This window comes from Salvelinus sp. IW2-2015, linkage group LG15, assembly GCF_002910315.2.
Source record: "Salvelinus sp. IW2-2015 linkage group LG15, ASM291031v2, whole genome shotgun sequence".
Lineage (NCBI taxonomy): Eukaryota > Metazoa > Chordata > Actinopteri > Salmoniformes > Salmonidae > Salvelinus > Salvelinus sp. IW2-2015.
The window spans coordinates 22,052,882-22,070,354 of record NC_036855.1 but is presented as its reverse complement, the minus strand read 5'-3'; the positions used below and the strand labels follow the sequence as shown (position 1 = coordinate 22,070,354).

Below are 17,473 nucleotides of genomic sequence, written 5' to 3'. Positions count from 1 at the left end.
TGCGCATGCTCTGAGGACGCGGCTGGGAATGCCGTCTGGGCCTGCAGCCTTGCGAGGGTTAACACCGTTTAATGTTTTACTCACCTCGGCTGCAGTGAAGGAGAGCCCGCGGTTTTGGTAGCAGGCCGTGTCAGTGGCACTGTATTGTCCTCAAAGCGAGCAAAAAAGTTATTTAGTCTGTCTGGGAGCAAGACTCCTGGTCGCGACGGGGCTGGTTTTCTTTTTGTAATCCGTGATTGACTGTAGACCCTGCCACATACCTCTTGTGTCTTAGCTGTTGAATTGCGACTCTACTTTGTCTCTATACTGGCACTTAGCTTGTTTGATTGCCTTGCGGAGGGAATAGCTACACTGTTTGTATTCGGTCATGTTTCCGGTCACCTTGCCCTGGTTGAAAGCAGTGGTTTGCGCTTTCAGTTTCACGCGAATGCTGCCCTCAATCCACGTTTCTGGTTTGGAATGTTTTAATCGTTGCTTGGGTATTACGTCGCCGATGCACTTTCTAATGAACTCGCTCACCGAATCAGCGTATTCGTCAATGTTGTTGTTGGACGCAATGGGAACATATCCCAATCCACGTGATCGAAGCAGTCTTGAAGCGTGGAATCAGATTGGTCGGACCAGCGTTTAACAGACCTGAGCGCTGGAGCTTCTTGTTTTAGTTTCTGTTTGTAGGCTGGAAGCAACAAAATGGAGTCGTGGTCAGCTTTTCCGAAGGAGGCGGGGGAGGCCTTAATGCGTCGCGGAAGTTAGAATAACAATGATCCAGGGTTTTACCAGCCCTGGTAGCACAATCGATATGCTGATAGAATTTAGGGAGTTTTGTTTTCAGATTAGCCTTGTTAAATCCCCAGCTACGATGAATGCAGCCTCAGGGTGTGTGGTTTCCAGTTTACATAGAGTCAGATAAAGTTGTTCAGGGCCATCGATGTGTCTGCTTGTGGGGGAATATATACGGCTGTAATTATAATCGAAGAGTATTCCCTTGGTAGATAATGCGGTCGACATTTGAATGTGAGGAATTCTAAGTCAGGTGAACAGAATGACTTGAGTTCCTGTATGTTGTTATGATCACACCACGTCTCGTTAATCATAAGGCATACCCCCCGCCCCTCTTTACCAGAAAGATGTTTGTTTCTGTCGCGCGATGCGTGAGAAACCAGTGGCTGCACTGACTCCGTTAGCATCTCTCGAGTGAGCCATGTTTCCGTGAAGCAAAGAACGTTACAGTCTCTGATGTCTCTCTGGAATGCTACCCTTGCTCGGATTTCATCAACCTTGTTGTCAAGAGACTGGCATTGGCGAGTAGTATGCTAGGGAGTGGAGCCGGATGTGCCCGTCTCCGAAACCTGACCAGAAGACCGCATCGTTTGCCCTTTTTACGGCGTCGTTGTTTAGGTCGCCGGCTGGGATCAGATCCATTGTACTGGGTGGAAGGCAAAACACAGAATCCGCTTCGGGAGAGTCATATTCCTGGTCGTAATGATAGTGAGTTCACGTTGCTCTTATATTCAGTAGTTCCTCCCGACTGTATGTAATGAAACTAAGATTACCTGGGTACCAATGTAAGAAATAACACGTAAAAAAACAAAATACTGCATAGTTTACTAGGAACGCGAAGCGAGCGCGCATCTCTGTCGGCGCCGGAAGTAGATCCCTTCTACACACACACACACACACACACACACACACACACACACACACACACACACACACACACACACACACACACACACACACACACACACACACACACACCACACACACACACACACACACACACACACACACACACACAACACACACACACACACACACACACACAACACATGCTCCTGCTGAGATGTGGCTCCTGTGGCTAGAACGCACACACACACACACACACACACACACACACACACACACACACACCACACACACACACACACACACACACGCACACGCACACACACACACGCACACATGCTCCTGCTGAGATGGGGCTCCTGTGGCTAAAAGCTTACAGCAGTAATTGGTCTGGGCCTTCATTAGTAGCAGGACTGAGGACTGTGACATGTCACAATGAAAGTGTGTGTGTGCAGGTGACCAGACTCCCTCTCTCATTAGCCCGCTAACAAGTGAACACACCCCTTAACCCTATAACCAGCTCTGTGTGTCTCTGAAACAGACCTGCTCCTGGTCCATAACTTGTTGGCTAATGCAGAAAAAGTGGATTGTCATTGCAAACCAGACGCTAAGCTGTTCAAATGGTCCCCAACCATTCAGAAAGTCACACTCTCATCCAAAGACTTCACTGATTCGTTCCTCTACCACCCAATGATCAAACATCATGTTGTACAGTGTGTATACATACTCACACACACCTTACAGTAGTTTGTGTTGAAGACAATTGCCACTTATCCCAGTAGAGAGAGGGGCAGGCAGCCTTTGGCTAACTCTTTGGCTGGGGCTTGTCTGTTAGAGTCCATTCCATGTGTATGAGGTGAGGTTGGAAGGTGCTACGTAATGTGCTGGAGTTTGGTAATTGCTTTTGATGTATTAAACGTGGCACTTGGAACTAAGACATCTTGAGAAACTTGTTAACAGCCAAGTTAAGTAATGGAGTTTTTAATAAAATTATGGGTTCACCCGCAATATTCACAGACCCGATCTGTCTGTCTTCATCAGTCCAAGTTCCAACCTTGTGATGTCTTTATTGAAAAATAGACTGCCATGTCTTTACAGTAACTGTTCTCATATGCATTGCCAGGACGCTGAGATCTAAATAATGCATGAGTATGGAATTACTCATGCTTAAATAAAGATTACTCAAATATTCTTTTAATTACATGAAGCTACAGTATTCTAGATAAAGTGTCCAGACTGAGAATGTATCCAAAGGTGTATTGTGTCTGTTTTAGCGTTGAGAGACATGAAGTCACTTCTTCCTTCTTTCAAAGCCTCATTCGGTTTCCTTTATAAATGACTTTCGATGGGTTATTGGAATGAAATGGCTACATTTTGCTGTGACACAATCTGATGCTTTCAGTATAAAATCACCATGCAGATTAAACTGGTTTGAATTGGATACTCAGAAACTTTCAGTGAATAATTGTCTTATTGCGGCTGCTATTGGTCTTTAAATCTCTGAGCTATAGAGCCTTGTGTCGTGTGCCGAGTTTGTGGCGCTTTACCAAACTCTTTCAGGGGTTCTTGTCCTTCACCTCGTGTGGTCCTTTAGCGAAGAGGTCCATCCAAAGTTAAATTGTGTTTAAACAGTGGCGTGTTCAGTTGTTTTGACTCTCTTTATTACATTGAACCTGCACCTCTCTTTGTTTGCCTTGGTCAGGGTGGGGTTGGGCGTGTAGTGTCTAATCTGTACTCATATCCTCATGTTGTTCCATTGGACTGTGTCTCCACAGTGTGTAGTAGGACAGCCCACAGCCATGGCTGATCTTTGAACCCCCCTCCCCTCTCCCCTGTCTCCTGCACCCTTGTTTCAGAACGACTCTGGAGATGATCAGTGTTATGATAGAGAGGGAGATTGTTGATGTTATTGTTGTAATGAGATGCTGGGTTGGCAGGTTAGAGACGGTTAATGAGAGTGTACAGTTTAGCCTGCAGAGGGATTCTTATTAAATAGAACCCTCTCCTTAAGACTGTTATCCTACTTTTGGTCGGCCGTAGGATAAAGCAACTAAAATCAGAAGTTCCCTCTGGAGTGGAGACAGGGAGAGAGAGGCTCCAAGACGGCAGGGTATTTGGGAAAGCAGTGGATATCAGGGAAATGGGAACATGGGACTCTTCATTCATACATTACACATCTCAAACGTCTGCAGTAAGCCATGGAAGACAAACTATCATCTAGTTAGTCTTTTGTTTGCTTTTGTTTGTTTCTTTGTAATGACCCTTCTTTTCTTTATGTTTGATTTGATTGCAAGTCCTAATGATAAAATGTAAGATTGGTAGCACAGTTATTGAAGAGAGAGAAGGTCTCCAAATGAGGACATGATTAGAAAGAGAGCGAGACAGTGGAGCAGAATCAAAACTTATTTTTACACCAATGTTTATTGGGAACAGATATGTGCGATTTGAAAGAGAGGATATCCTGTCTTGTTTGAGAAGGATTTTATAAAGTGGAGCCTGGAGACTCATCCTAAACCAGTTTTTCTGCCCTCAGCTGTCATTTGAATAGCTGAAAGGTTTCTCTTCCGCTGTATACAGTGTACGTACTGTACATTCTTTAGCATGCCTTCAGATTACCACCAGAGCAACGATTGTTCACTAAAAAAAGATTACTGGCAGAGGAAGACCTGAAACCCAGTGCAGCTGTAGGCAAGCATGCACAAATACACAGAGAGACACACAGAGACACAGAGACACACAGAGGCAAACACGTACAAACACACAGAGACACTCACAGACATAGAGACAGAAATAGACACAGACTCCCACACACACTCCATCTGCCCACTCTTTCACACCTGTGTGAGTGTGTGCTAATGTTGGAGTTGATCGGATCCATGATCCACCCAGCTGAAGAGGTTCAGTCTGAAACAGACAGTGGCCTGGAGTCACCATTCATCCTCTCCTCTCCCCAGAGAGGAAGGAGCAGAAATAAATCAGTGAATGAATACAATTTGAGACATGCTGACATACCCTCATCTCTCTCTCAAAGGCTTTGTGGGTTGAGGAAGCAAATTGAGCAAACCAACAAAGTGAGTGGCACAGCCCAGGGAGGGGTTGCTGTGGTTTGTATTGCTGGGACATGGCCCTTTGTCTGGCAGTCAGTGTGCATCTCCCTGACTTACTGTCCCAGCCGTGCACCAAGAGTGATAGGCTACCAGCAGTTTCTATTGTCTTTCTGGTTTTACAGTATACTCTCCATCTCTCAGAGGTGAATGTATCCGGTTGAGTAATCACAGCATGATACTGTATCCCTATTAGGAGAGAAACGAGAGGAGATGAGAGGAGTATGTGCACCTGACCAGAGCTGTGATCGGGGTTAAGGCCATTAACCTGTAGACACTCAGCCTCTATTAACAACATGCCTACTGCTCCAACAGCTGAATCATCTTGGATGACCTGGCTCTTATCATTGGCCCTGCTAGTGTTTGATTTTCACTGAATGGCCTTAGATGAAGTGTCTTTGTGTGTCCCCCCATGCTGACCCGCAACCCTGGTTTTACACACAGCTGATATAGATTATATTACTGGCTCTGATCTCTGATAAGCCACTGGTCTGAAAGYGCTAAATTAATGAGGAGGCTAATGCAGCTCTGCTGTACCTTAGAGGTCGCCTGGATTGAGTTAGTGCACTTTTCATATTGTGCACCATAGAGCTGCAATTGTATTTGGAGGCAGACTAACTCAATGTGCCATCTGTCAAGGGGGCAGTCAGTGTGGAGACGCAGCAGGCCATTCAAACAACACAGGCCACTCTATCAATTTGAGGGTGAGCAGTAGTGTTCCCCTCCTTCTCTTCACTTCAGTGATGAATGCTGTATGTGATCCATGCTTTTTCAATTAAGCTCAGACTTCGCTCATCTCCAGTGCTTCTGAAAATACACAAATTCTCTATACAGCCTTTGTGTACTCTGATGTAGGAGTTTAGGTTTCTCATATCCCTTGCTTGTTCTCTCTTCCGGTCGCTCCTGTCTTCCACCTGCTCATGGACAGTGCTCTGCTCTGTGCTCTCCTCCTGACCCCTGACCTCTGTCAGCCGTGTCCTGAATAAACAGCTAATTGTCTGGTTTCCTGTTTAGCCTGATGGGAGGGAGCATCTAGCCTATTTCAGGCTGTTTACAGAGCTCTGTCTCACCTTCGCTCTTTCTCAGAGTCCTACTCTTTATTGTTTGTGTTGATCATGTGAAAGAGCAATGTGCACTCTGCTACAGACATCAGAGACACATGGGTGTACTAGAATAGGAAAATGACATGCTAATGTCCTGAATCGCCAACCCTTTTGTTTTCTTGGAAATGAACATCTTATGTTTCCAAACAGTGGGTTCAATGTGCTTTACTTTATCATGTTTGTGTATTTCCTGAAGTGAGCTTTCCAGTTCTTCTGTGCAACGTAGACAATAGGTTTCATTATTTTCTGTTCAAATGGATGCGCTTGAGACTAATAGTTTTAGATTCTGAGCTGATTGTCTCACTTTTCTCTCTCACACAACACACTTACTGTACACAATCACGCAAAAAGAGCAGGTTGATGTTTATCATGAGTCTTGCCCTGGAGGGAGAACTGAGTGATTTCCCCTTAGATAGGCCAGCTGCAAAGTCAAAATTGGCTATATTGTACAAATCAAATCAAAGTGTATTTGTCACGTGCGCCGAATACAACAGGTGTAGACCTTACAGTGAAATGTGCAACAGTGCAATTGTTAAGTAAAAAATAGTTATTAGGTGAACAATAGATATGTAAAGAAATAAAAACAACAGCGAAAAGACTGAATAATAACAGTAGCGAAGCTATATACAGTAGCGAGGCTATATACAGTATGTACATGTAGGTATGGTTAAAGTAACTATGCATATATGATAAACAGAGAGTAGCAGTAGCGTAAAAGAGGGGTTGGCGGGCGGTGAGTGGCGGGACACAATGCAGATAGTCCGGGTAGCCAAAGTGCGGGGGCACCAGTTAGTTGGGCTAATTGAGGTAGTATGTACATGAATGTATAGTTAAAGTGACTATGCATATATGATAAACAGAGAGTAGCAGCAGTGTAAAAGAGGGGTTGGGGGGGGGCACACAATGCAAATAGTCCGGGTAGCCATTTGATTACCTGTTCAGGATGGCTTGGGGGTAAAAGCTGTTGAGAAGCCTTTTGGTCCTAGACTTGGTGCTCCGGTACCACTTGCCATGCGGTAGTAGAAATATTGATTACAAAAATGTAATTTAAGGTTAGGGTGAGGCATTATGGTTAGCACAGTGGTTAAGGTTAGGGTTAGGTGTAAAATCTGATTTTATGACTTTGTGGCTGTGCCCACTAGTGCAGAGCTGCTTTCAGAACAAGATTCATGATGAAAAAAGCGAACCTGCGCAAAAAGATGAACATGAACACACACACTGTCTGTGTTGAATTAAATGGCTTGTTGTTTTGCCAGACGTTACTTTCTCCTCTGCTATCTGTATTGAATTATTCAGGCAGTTCCGGATCTTCTGTAGCTTTCATCTCAGGCCTGCATCAAGTTATATGACAGATACTGTGTCTAACTGACGCATGAGACGTTAGGACTGGGAGTCACAGGTTCAAATTCAGTTTACGCCCTAGGACGACCACAATACACAAGAGTCTGCATTTTCTGCTCATTGTTATTTGCATATGGATTTGAATATAATTTTGTTCAGCAAAAAAGGAAGGAAAACATTATATAATTCAAGTAGACGGATAGATAGCTTTAGTCACTTTGCAGGTATATTACTACCAAATATATAGTTAATTTCTTACAGTGCTGATTTAGTGACTAATGACCAATGTATTCATTATCAACCCCTTAGTTGGAAAAGTGACCGGTTGGTGCTGCTAATTACATCTGCTCATTAAGTGAACTAAAAGATGAGGAGGTGAGGGCTGACGGTTGTATTTTTATTAATGTGGCAAGAAAGGCAGTCAGCTCCCTCTTTTAAAGACACACACACACACCCGTGCTCCGCTCGGTTCTGTTCCTCAGCTTCGATTAAAAACACACTTCATCTCACAAACAGCCCATTAAGTGCCCCGGGGAACGGGGAGAAGGCGGCGTGAGGCTGGGGGGCGTGTTAATGATGGGGGCTGTCGCCTGAGCCGGGCCCCTGCTGTACCCTGCTACCCCACCGAGGGGCCAGAATCACAAAGACATGGTGTTGCAGACACACAGCTGACCTGACAGGACCCATGACACACAACCAACCTGACAGGACCCACGACACAGGGGTTTGTAGGGTAGTAGGGGTACAGGCTTCAGGACCAGGGACTGTGTCTCCGGAGCAGGTTACACCGATAGGGAATGTCACAGTGGACCCTGTGAAGGCCTGGCTGTGTCTGGGGCTAGGCTGGCGGGCTCTGTTGTGGTGTAGCCTCTCTGTCCATCTGAGCTGGTCCGTATAGGCTGGCTGATCACTGTAAATACAGTTTCCTATGATGCCCCTTGAGACAAAGCAGATCTTCTGCTCTGCTCAGTGCAGGCTGGTCCTAGAAAGCCCCTCGCACTCTTGTCTGATAAGGGCCCTATAAGCCAAATTATTTGCCGATAGGGAAAAGGGTAATTGTCATGACGAGTGCGGACTTTCCTTTGATGTGAACGCCGTTGGCTTATGATGTAAAAAATGTATCCAGGATGATTATCACAAGCTTTCTTCCCCCCACCCCCAATCCCAATCTCTGTCTCCTATTTGGTCTTTAGAATGAATTGGAAACAGCTTTGTGTAATGTCTCTGGCCAAGGTGGTCACGTCTGACTTCTGCTCGTGCAGTTTATTTATCCTCTCATGAAGATTCTGACCCTCTTAGAGGAGTCAAACTTTTGTCTGAAACCCATTTTCTGGGCAATTGAGTTGTTGGTCGTCTCTTTCTCTGATATTGCCCTTTCTCCTTTCATATTCTATATGGGTCTGACTAATAAAACTCAGGTAGGCTAAGTATGAGATGAACGTGTGTCTTTGTGATTTTTAATGTTTTGTTGAAGCACAATACTAATGATATCTTGGTTTGCTCCTTTTTTTAACAGAATTTTGAGCAACAATCGCATCAGGGTTCTGAGAAATGGATCCTTTGTTGGACTCTATGCCCTGGAGAAACTGTGAGTAACGCTTGTGATTTTCACTAAATCTGAATGAGTCTGTCCTGGGTTCTCACTCATAGGTTTAACATTGGCAGGTTTAACACCAACAGGTTGGGTGCTTGTAGCCCATATGGCCCTGTGTTGTGGAGCCCACAATCCCACAGAGACAGGGTATCAGGGAGATCTGTGCTTCTCGCAGCTCTGCTATCCAGTGGGCTGGCTTCCAGCAGGGAGGATGAAACACTCAGTGTGGTTATCACAGAGTTATGTGGAAGAGATCACATAATTACCCCACCATTCGTCATTATCAGAGAAGCCCTGCTCTACAGGACAAGATAAGAGGATTCCATGGGAGGAGGAGGCTGTTGGCGCTGCCTGCACTGCCTGTAGCTTAGATTGAGGCAGGCAGCTGGCTGGCTGGCTGGCTCTAACCTGTGGATGTAGGGTCCCACTGCCTAGCTGGTCCACTGGCTGTTTCCTATTGGTTGACATTTGAGTCCTCTGACGATTTGTTTTTCATCAGTGGCACAAACTGTCCCTGCTGTTGTAAACATAAGAACACAAATATAAATGCTGAGTGATACTGAGGAAGGGAGTTTTACGTTGCGTCAACAAAAGGATAGTCGACAGTGGTCTTCCAGTGTTGTACTGTACAATATGGAATGGGGCCAACTCTTGCCTGTGTATGTCTAGGAGGCAGCAGTTTTGGGGGAGGGGTGGGGGGGAGATGGTGCTTAAGCGATATTAGTTCCACATGCGTCTCTGAGCTGCCACCAATGAAGTGAACAAGCTTTTCCAAAATGTTGGAAGAAAGACAAATATGGTAATTTGCTGCAGTTGTTAGCTTGTTAGTACCTACCTATTGGAGCTCAACACAGACATGACAGGTCTGAAAAAAGAGCAAAATCTGCTGAAACTGCTTGACCCTCTTATGTGAGCTAAACCGGACTAGAACACTCCTGTGTGACAGTGTTCTTACCTTCTTCTTACTCTCTCTACTAATCAAAGTTAGAGCCTCATCTATTCAGTCTTAGTTTGATCATCTTTATGACCTGTATTGTTAGATCGGGTGTAGCTGAGATTTGATTAGTGGTATGGGGCTTTGGCAAACTAGAGGCTTGGGCAGAATTGTTTGTTTGATGTAAAATGAGATGGTATTACTTGTTTTTGCAAGTGCAGACAAGGCCCCCCAGAATGCCATGGGGTTTGTGGGGTGGGTAACCTGAGCTTGCCCACTAGCAGGCTAGTGTACCTGGGACAGTGGTAAAACTAGTAGGAGGTAGGGGTGGAGCAGGCTTGCAGTGCTAAAACTCTGACCTAGTGAGAGAGACACAGAACAAGAACCCCCCGCACACACACACACACACACACACACACAACATCACCACACACCACACACACACTACACACACACACACACACACACACACACACACATGTTGTAAATCACACAGGGCTCATTTCACTCCTCTGCTCAGACCTCAGACCTCCACCAGCCCTCTGACACACTGCACTGGAGGTCTGCTCACTCATCTTGTGCTCCACACTTTGTAATTGAGCATTTCACGACTTACAATAAAAAATGAGCTCATGGGAAAACAACTATTTTCATATTAAAATATACCAACTTGATATAATAAAAATCAAACTGGGCAAAGTTGGATAGATGTGAAGTAAAAAACCACAACTGCAAGATTCATTTAGCTTTTTGTCCACCTACTGTGCTGCTCCCCCTGCGAGTTGCTATGTTGTTTTGTTTTGCCTCTAGCTTGGTCACCGTTCAGGTCTTTCTCATTATTTCCAGCCTGTTGTCGACATGTGCTTGTCATTTGGTCCAGTGGCGAGCAGTTACTCATATATGTGGTCAGTGCTGTAGAAGCCAGCCCAGCTAGCACATTTGGTTCCTTGGAAGTTGTAGGAACGTACGTTTATGTTTTCCCATTGGTCCTGGGAACAAAGCCATACGTTTCCTGAACGGTAAAATGTTCTGAGCACAGAAGTTAACATTTTCTCTGTTCTGCGTTTTAGGTTGGAGGCAGGTTCTGAGAACATTTTACTATGGTTCCCTGAAAGTTTTCCTGGGAGGTTTAATTAACGTTCTGAGAACATGTTTCAATAAGACTTTGAATAAAGCTGTTAGCTCAACTGTTTTGAACTCTAAGCACAGATAGGACACATGGAAATTCCTTTGCTTAGGCATTAACCATGCAAACACATTTCTTATTTATTGTGTCACTGAGATTCAAACCTATGATCTTATGTTCTCTAGCCATGGAATGAGTCCACTGCGCCACCAGGATGGAGCTAGCATGCATTTTTTTTGGAACTCATACAAAGCTGTTCATTTTAGTCCATTCAACCAGACCCCATCTAAATTGAAACAAGCACTCATTAAAATCAGATGTAGCCAATTAGTGGGTGTGGTTAACACACCTTAACATACTTAACAGATAGAGGATAGTTTTGTTGATCCTGAGAATGGAATGGATATGTTAAAAAAATAACGTTCTTAAAATGTTCTTTGAACGGTACTGATGTTTTCTTGTGTTTACTATTGAAAGTTCTCTTAATGTTCTGAGATAATGACTTCAAACAGAACCATGATTAAACCTGCAGAAAACGTTATGTTGAAGTACTGAAATTCCAACAGAAGAACGTTGTTTCTTAACATTCTCTGAACGATTTGAGAACATTACTTTATATAGAACCATGAAGAAACCTGTAGGAAATGTTATGCTGAAGTACTGAAATTCCCACCTCAGAAACATAACAGCTAAGATTTGTTTGTGCTAGCTGGGTATCCTACACCATTCCCAGAACGTTGTGGGAAGGTTGTATGAAAAATAACCATAGGATAACCACGCTGTCACCAATCTCTAAGAAACATATGGTTCTCAGAATTGTATGTGGTAGCTAGGAGCCCACAAGGGCCGGCTGAACACACACCAGGGAATAACACCACAGCAACCCCTCCCCAAAGTCAGGAGGGCAACCAGACAGTCAACTGCACCCACACTTTCAGTGGATCTCAGTCTCAACTTCAATGTCTGTCTGTGTGTGTGTCCTATTATGGGCATCCCAAACTCCTCCATGCATAATTGTAAGAAGTAGATGTCTAAACAGAAATGCTGTCCCTCTCAGCCTACTCAGCCATGTTTGAAACAGTAGTCCAAGCAGAGGCAGAGCTGAGTATAATCAGAGCTTTGCTGTTATAAGTATAAAAGCACAGCTACAGGACAGGAACCCCCTCCTCCAACCAGAGCAGAGCAGGCCACACTGTGGATTCCTCCACACAGTTAGCCCTTTCATTGGGCTAAACCTCCTCAAAGCCGCTGTTGCCTTCGTAAACTGTCATGCCACCCAAGAGCAGAGAGCAATTTAGCTATGTTTGTTTTGCCCTCTTTACAGGACATCTTCAGCGTTGCAGTGTACGACACTTAGCGTTCTAGTGTACACACATACACACATACATACACCCTCACACACACATTCTCACACACCTTTCCTGGTACCTCCACCTCCTCGCAGCACACCCTCTCTAATGGGAGCTGACGCAGGCCCTAACAAGGCTGGTCCACTAACGAGCAGGGACCTTTATGAGTTGTGGACAGATCCCAGTGGCCTGTCCTGCACTGATTTGAGGCGAGGTAATGAGAATAATGAGCAGAGAGGGGGTCTGGCTCCTGTCCAACCGGGCCCCACTGCACCATGGGACACAGGACAGCCAGGGCATAAGGGTCCCTCATTACCAGGCTGCTCACCCTACAGGGAGAGATGGAGCACAGAAGTGGAGAGGGAGAACAGAGGGAGATAGAGTGGATAGGTGAAGGAGCAGGAGCACTGTGGTGGACAGGTAAGGAAGAGCTAAGTTAGCTGCATGGGATTGGGTCTGCCAAGCAGGATGGGGCCAGTTCACACACTTGAAAGATGTCCAAAAAACCTCACCTTTGGACGTGATTCTTCCGGAACCTATACATTTCCTTCATAGCCATTTATAGCTATTCTAACCATGGTTCAAATCAAATCAAATCTAATGTTATTGGTCACATACACATGGTTAGCAGATGTTAATGCGAGTGTAGCGAAATGCTTGTGCTTCTAGTTCCGACCGTGCAGTAATATCTAACAAGTAATCCAACAATTTCACAACAACTACCTTATACACACAAGTGTAAAGGAATGAATAAGAATATGTACATATAAATATATGGATGGTTTGTGTGTAAGACATGTTTGGTTTGCAGTAGGCCTGTTTTGCCTCCTTTTCCCTTCACTTCCTGCATAGTTAAAGCAACTTCAGCTAAGAACAGGAAATACACACTGTTTGTGATGTATATAGAAGGCTAAGAATGAGGGGACTTTTGCATTGAAACTCCTGGTCATCATAAGTCAAGAAAGGCATGGGAATTTGCAGATGTGGAGAGGGAGAGTTTGGCAGAGGGTTAAAGTCCTTGATAACATTGAAATAAGTCTACTGTGTCTCTGAAATACTGTGTCCTATTCATTCATATTTACCCCGATAACATCAGTTATGTAAAGTAGAGGCAGGAACTTCTCAAGCTGTGCTTGAGCCCTGCTGAAACAGACCTTGAAATCGTCTCTGCCATTCTGAGAAGTTAGGGTTAGGAACTAGGCCAACTTAAACAATTTTACCATACGATGCAGGGGAGGAGACGAGATGGCTAAAGATAGTATGAAGGCTGTTGGTAAAAGAGAGTGAGTGCACCAGCGGTTTCCCTTATATACTGAACAACAATATAAACCCAACATGTTAAGTGTTTGTCCCATGTTTCATAAGCTGAAATAAAAGATCCCAGAAATGTTCCTGATGCACAAAAAGGTTATTTCCCTCAAATGTTGTGCACAAATGTGTTTACATCCTTGTTAGTAAGCATTTCTCCTTTGCCAAGACAATCCATCCACCTGACAGGTGTGGTATATCAAGAAGCTGAATAAACAGCGTGATCATTACTCAGGTGCACCTTGTCCTGGGGACAATAAAAGGCCACTCTAAAATGTGCAGTTATGTTACACAACACAATGCCACAGATGTCTCAAGTTTTGATGGAGCATGTAATTGGCAAGAATGTCCACCAGAGCTGTTGCCAGATATTGAATGTTCATTTCTCTACCATAAGCCACCTCCAATATTGTTTTAGAGAGTTTTGGCAGTAATCCCAACCGACCTCACAACCACAGACCATGTGTATGGCGTTGTGTGGGTGAGTGATTTGCTAATGTCAACGTTGTGAACAGAGTGCCCCATGGTGGCAGTGGGGTTATGGTATGGGCAGGCATAAGCTACGGACAACAAACACAACTGCATTTTATCGATGGCAATTTGAATACACAGATACAGTGGGGCAAAAAAGTATTTAGTCAGCCACCAATTGTGCAAGTTCTCCCACTTAAAAAGATGAGAGAGGCCTGTAATTTTCATCATAGGTACACTTCAACTATGACAGACAAAATGAGAAAAAAAAATCCAGAAAATCACATTGTAGGATATTTATGAATTCATTTGCAAATTATGGTGGGAAAATAAGTCTTTGGTCACCTACAAACAAGCAAGATTCTGGCTCTCACAGACCTGTAACTTCTTCTTTAAGAGGCTCCTCTGTCCTCACTCGTTACCTGTATTAATGGCACCTGTTTGAACTTGTATCAGTATAAAAGACACCTGTCCACAACCTCAAACAGTCACACTCCAAACTCCACTATGGCCAAGACCAAAGAGCTGTCAAAGGACACCAGAAACAAAATTGTAGACCTGCACCAGGCTGGAAGACTGAATCTGCAATAGGTAAGCAGCTTGGTTTGAAGAAATCAACTGTGGGAGCAATATAGGAATGGAAGACATACAAGACCACTGATAATCTCCCTCGATCTGGGGCTCCACGCAAGATGCTCACCCGTGGGGTCAAAATGATCACAAGAACGGTGAGCAAAAATCCCAGAACCACATGGGGGACCTAGTGAATGACCTGTAGAGAGCTGGACCAAAGTAATAAAGCCTACCATCAGTAACACACTACGCCGCGACTCAAATCCTGCATTGCCAGACGTGTCCCCCTGCTTAAGCCAGTACATGTCCAGGCCCGTCTGAAGTTTGCTAGAGAGCATTTGGATGACTCAGAAGAAGATTGGGAGAATGTCATATGGTCAGATGAAACCAAAATATAACTTTTTGGTAAAAACTCAACTCGTCGAGTTTGGAGGACAAAGAATGCTGAGTTGCATCCAAAGAACACCATACCTACTGTGAAGCATGGGGGTGGAAACATCATGCTTTGGGGCTGTTTTTCTGCAAAGGACCAGGACGACTGATCCGTGTAAAGGAAAGAATGAATGGGCCATGTATCGCTGAGATTTTGAGTAAACCTCCTTCCATCAGCAAGGCATTGAAGATGAAACGTGGCTGGTCTTTCAGCATGACAATGATCCCAAACACACCGCCCGGGCAACGAAGGAGTGGCTTCGTAAGAAGCATTTCAAGGTCCTGGAGTGGCCTAGCCAGGCTCCAGATCTCAACCCCATAGAAATCTTGGAGGGAGTTGAAAGTCCGTGTTGCCCAGCAACAGCCCCAAAACATCACTGCTCTAGAGGAGATCTGCATGGAGGAATGGGCCAAAATACCAGCAACAATGTGTGAAACCTTGTGAAGACTTACAGAAAACGTTTGACCTCTGTCATTGCCAACAAAGGGTATATAACAAAGTATTGAGATAAACTTTTGTTATTGACCAAATACTTATTTTCCACCATAATTTGCAAAATATATTCATTATAAATCCTACAATGTGGATTTCTGGATTTCGTTTCTCATTTGTCTGTCATAGTTGAAGTGTACCTATATGAAAAATACAGGCCTCTCTCATCTTTTTAAGTGGGAGAACTTGCACAATTGGTGGCTGACTAAATACTTTTTTGCCCCACTGTATACCGTGACGAGTTCCTGAGGCCCATTATTGTGCCATTCATCCGCCTCCATCAGGTCATGCTTCAAGCATGGGTAATGCCACAACCCCATGCTCGCAAGGATCTGTACACAATTCGTGAAGCTGAAAGTCCCAGTTCTTCCATGGTTTGCATACTCACCAGACATTGACTATGTTTGGGGATGCTCTGGATCAACGTTGTACGACAGCGTGTTCCAATTCCCGGTTATATCCATTAAACTTCGCCACAGCCATTGGAAGAGGAGTGGGATAACATTCCACAGGTCACAATCAACAGCCTGATCAACTCTATGCGAAGGAGATGTGTTGCACTGCTATGAGCAAATGGTGGTCACACCAGCGGTACTGACTGCTTTTCTGCATCCACGCCCCTACCTTTTTTATAGGTATCTGTGACAACAGATGCGTATTATCTATTCCCAGTAATGTGATATCCATAGATTAGGGCTAATGAATTTATTTCAATTGACTGATTTCCTTATATGAACTGTAACTCATTAAAATCTTAGAAATTGTTTCATGTTGTTATTTATATTTTTGTTCAGTATATAAAGTTGTTTTCTTTAGTGGGGGGAGGTGAGCATTATTTCCACAAAGGCCTAAGCAAATGACCTTGATGAGTGGGAGCAGTGCAGAGGTGGGCTCTGCTTTTGCTATGTAAATCCAGTGGGTGGCTGCTGGCCGTGGCCAGGAGCCCTGCCCTCTAAACCCCTCTGGACAACAACAGAGCAGAGTCCATATCCAGGCTGCACCAGGAACGCTCAATTTAATCTGTCCTCCCCAAACAACCTGAACTCCTGGCTGGAGCAGCTAGAGACGGCTGGACATTGGGACCTCTCATTTCGCACTATCCAAACAAGATGAGCGTTGTTGCTACATTTCTCCTCCATACGGTTATTGAATGCCCCTGTGAGGGCAACCGGTTCGGTCACTTAATGAGTGTTATGTTGACATGAGGGCGTTGAGTAAGAAGCGGTTAAGCGTGCTAGCAGAGTGGAAACAGAAGGGGGGGCGGCTGTTGGAGTTGATAGACCTCCAAGATTGCGTCTGGGAGAAATAAAACGAAGCGAAACGGGGAGTGTTTGTATTGCAAGCTTAACCTAATCGTGCGCTTCTAGGCGAGTTTATTGAAATGGCGAGCAAAAGCCCTCTCATAAGCTCATTTTACTAAAACAGAACCTTATATACCAGTGTCTTGAAATGCACATTGCAGCCAAACCTGACATGATTTTCAACTGGCTTTTTCCTTCAAGTTCTAGGTTTGCCCTTCCCTTCCCCCCACTTCCATTCTCAACTCCTTTTCTGCTTTCCTCTTGCCATCTACCCGGACGGTCCCACCCCCCCTTTCTCTCACTACTCCTCTCATCGCTGAATAGTTCCGCCCACTGGATGCATTATCACACATCGCCCATTGATATGCCCTCTTTTCATGATATTTTGCATGAACAGCATTGTTGGCCAGTCGCTGGAGAGATTGGCCCACTCCCCAACCTGAAATGGAGTGATTTCCAAACTACTGTATGCACTCATTGGAAGAGAGATAGAGGAGGTGGACCTATTGGCTGGGCTTTGAGTTTTTGTCTGCTTTTTAAAAATTACATTTATCGATGACTACACACTTTCATTATCTTTTTTTAGGGTGGGGGGGGGGCTTCTGATCATTTACTGTTGAAAACTATAGAATATGAGCTGGCTGGTTTTTAGGACGAATATCTCCATACTGTTATGATAGTTCTACACAGAGGGACAGTTGTTCATGAACAAACAGCA

At 44.5% G+C, this 17,473-nt stretch overlaps 1 protein-coding gene across 1 annotated transcript in view; it reads left to right on the top strand.

Moving 5' to 3' along the window:
- The window catches only part of LOC111974795 (adhesion G protein-coupled receptor A2-like), a 60,375-nt gene that overhangs the window by 26,113 nt on the left and 16,789 nt on the right, over positions 1-17,473 (top strand). Inside the window, exon 3 of the mRNA XM_024002801.2 lies at positions 8,691-8,762. Within this exon, the coding sequence (XP_023858569.1) occupies positions 8,691-8,762 (72 nt within the window). The remainder of the gene's footprint in view (positions 1-8,690; positions 8,763-17,473) is intronic.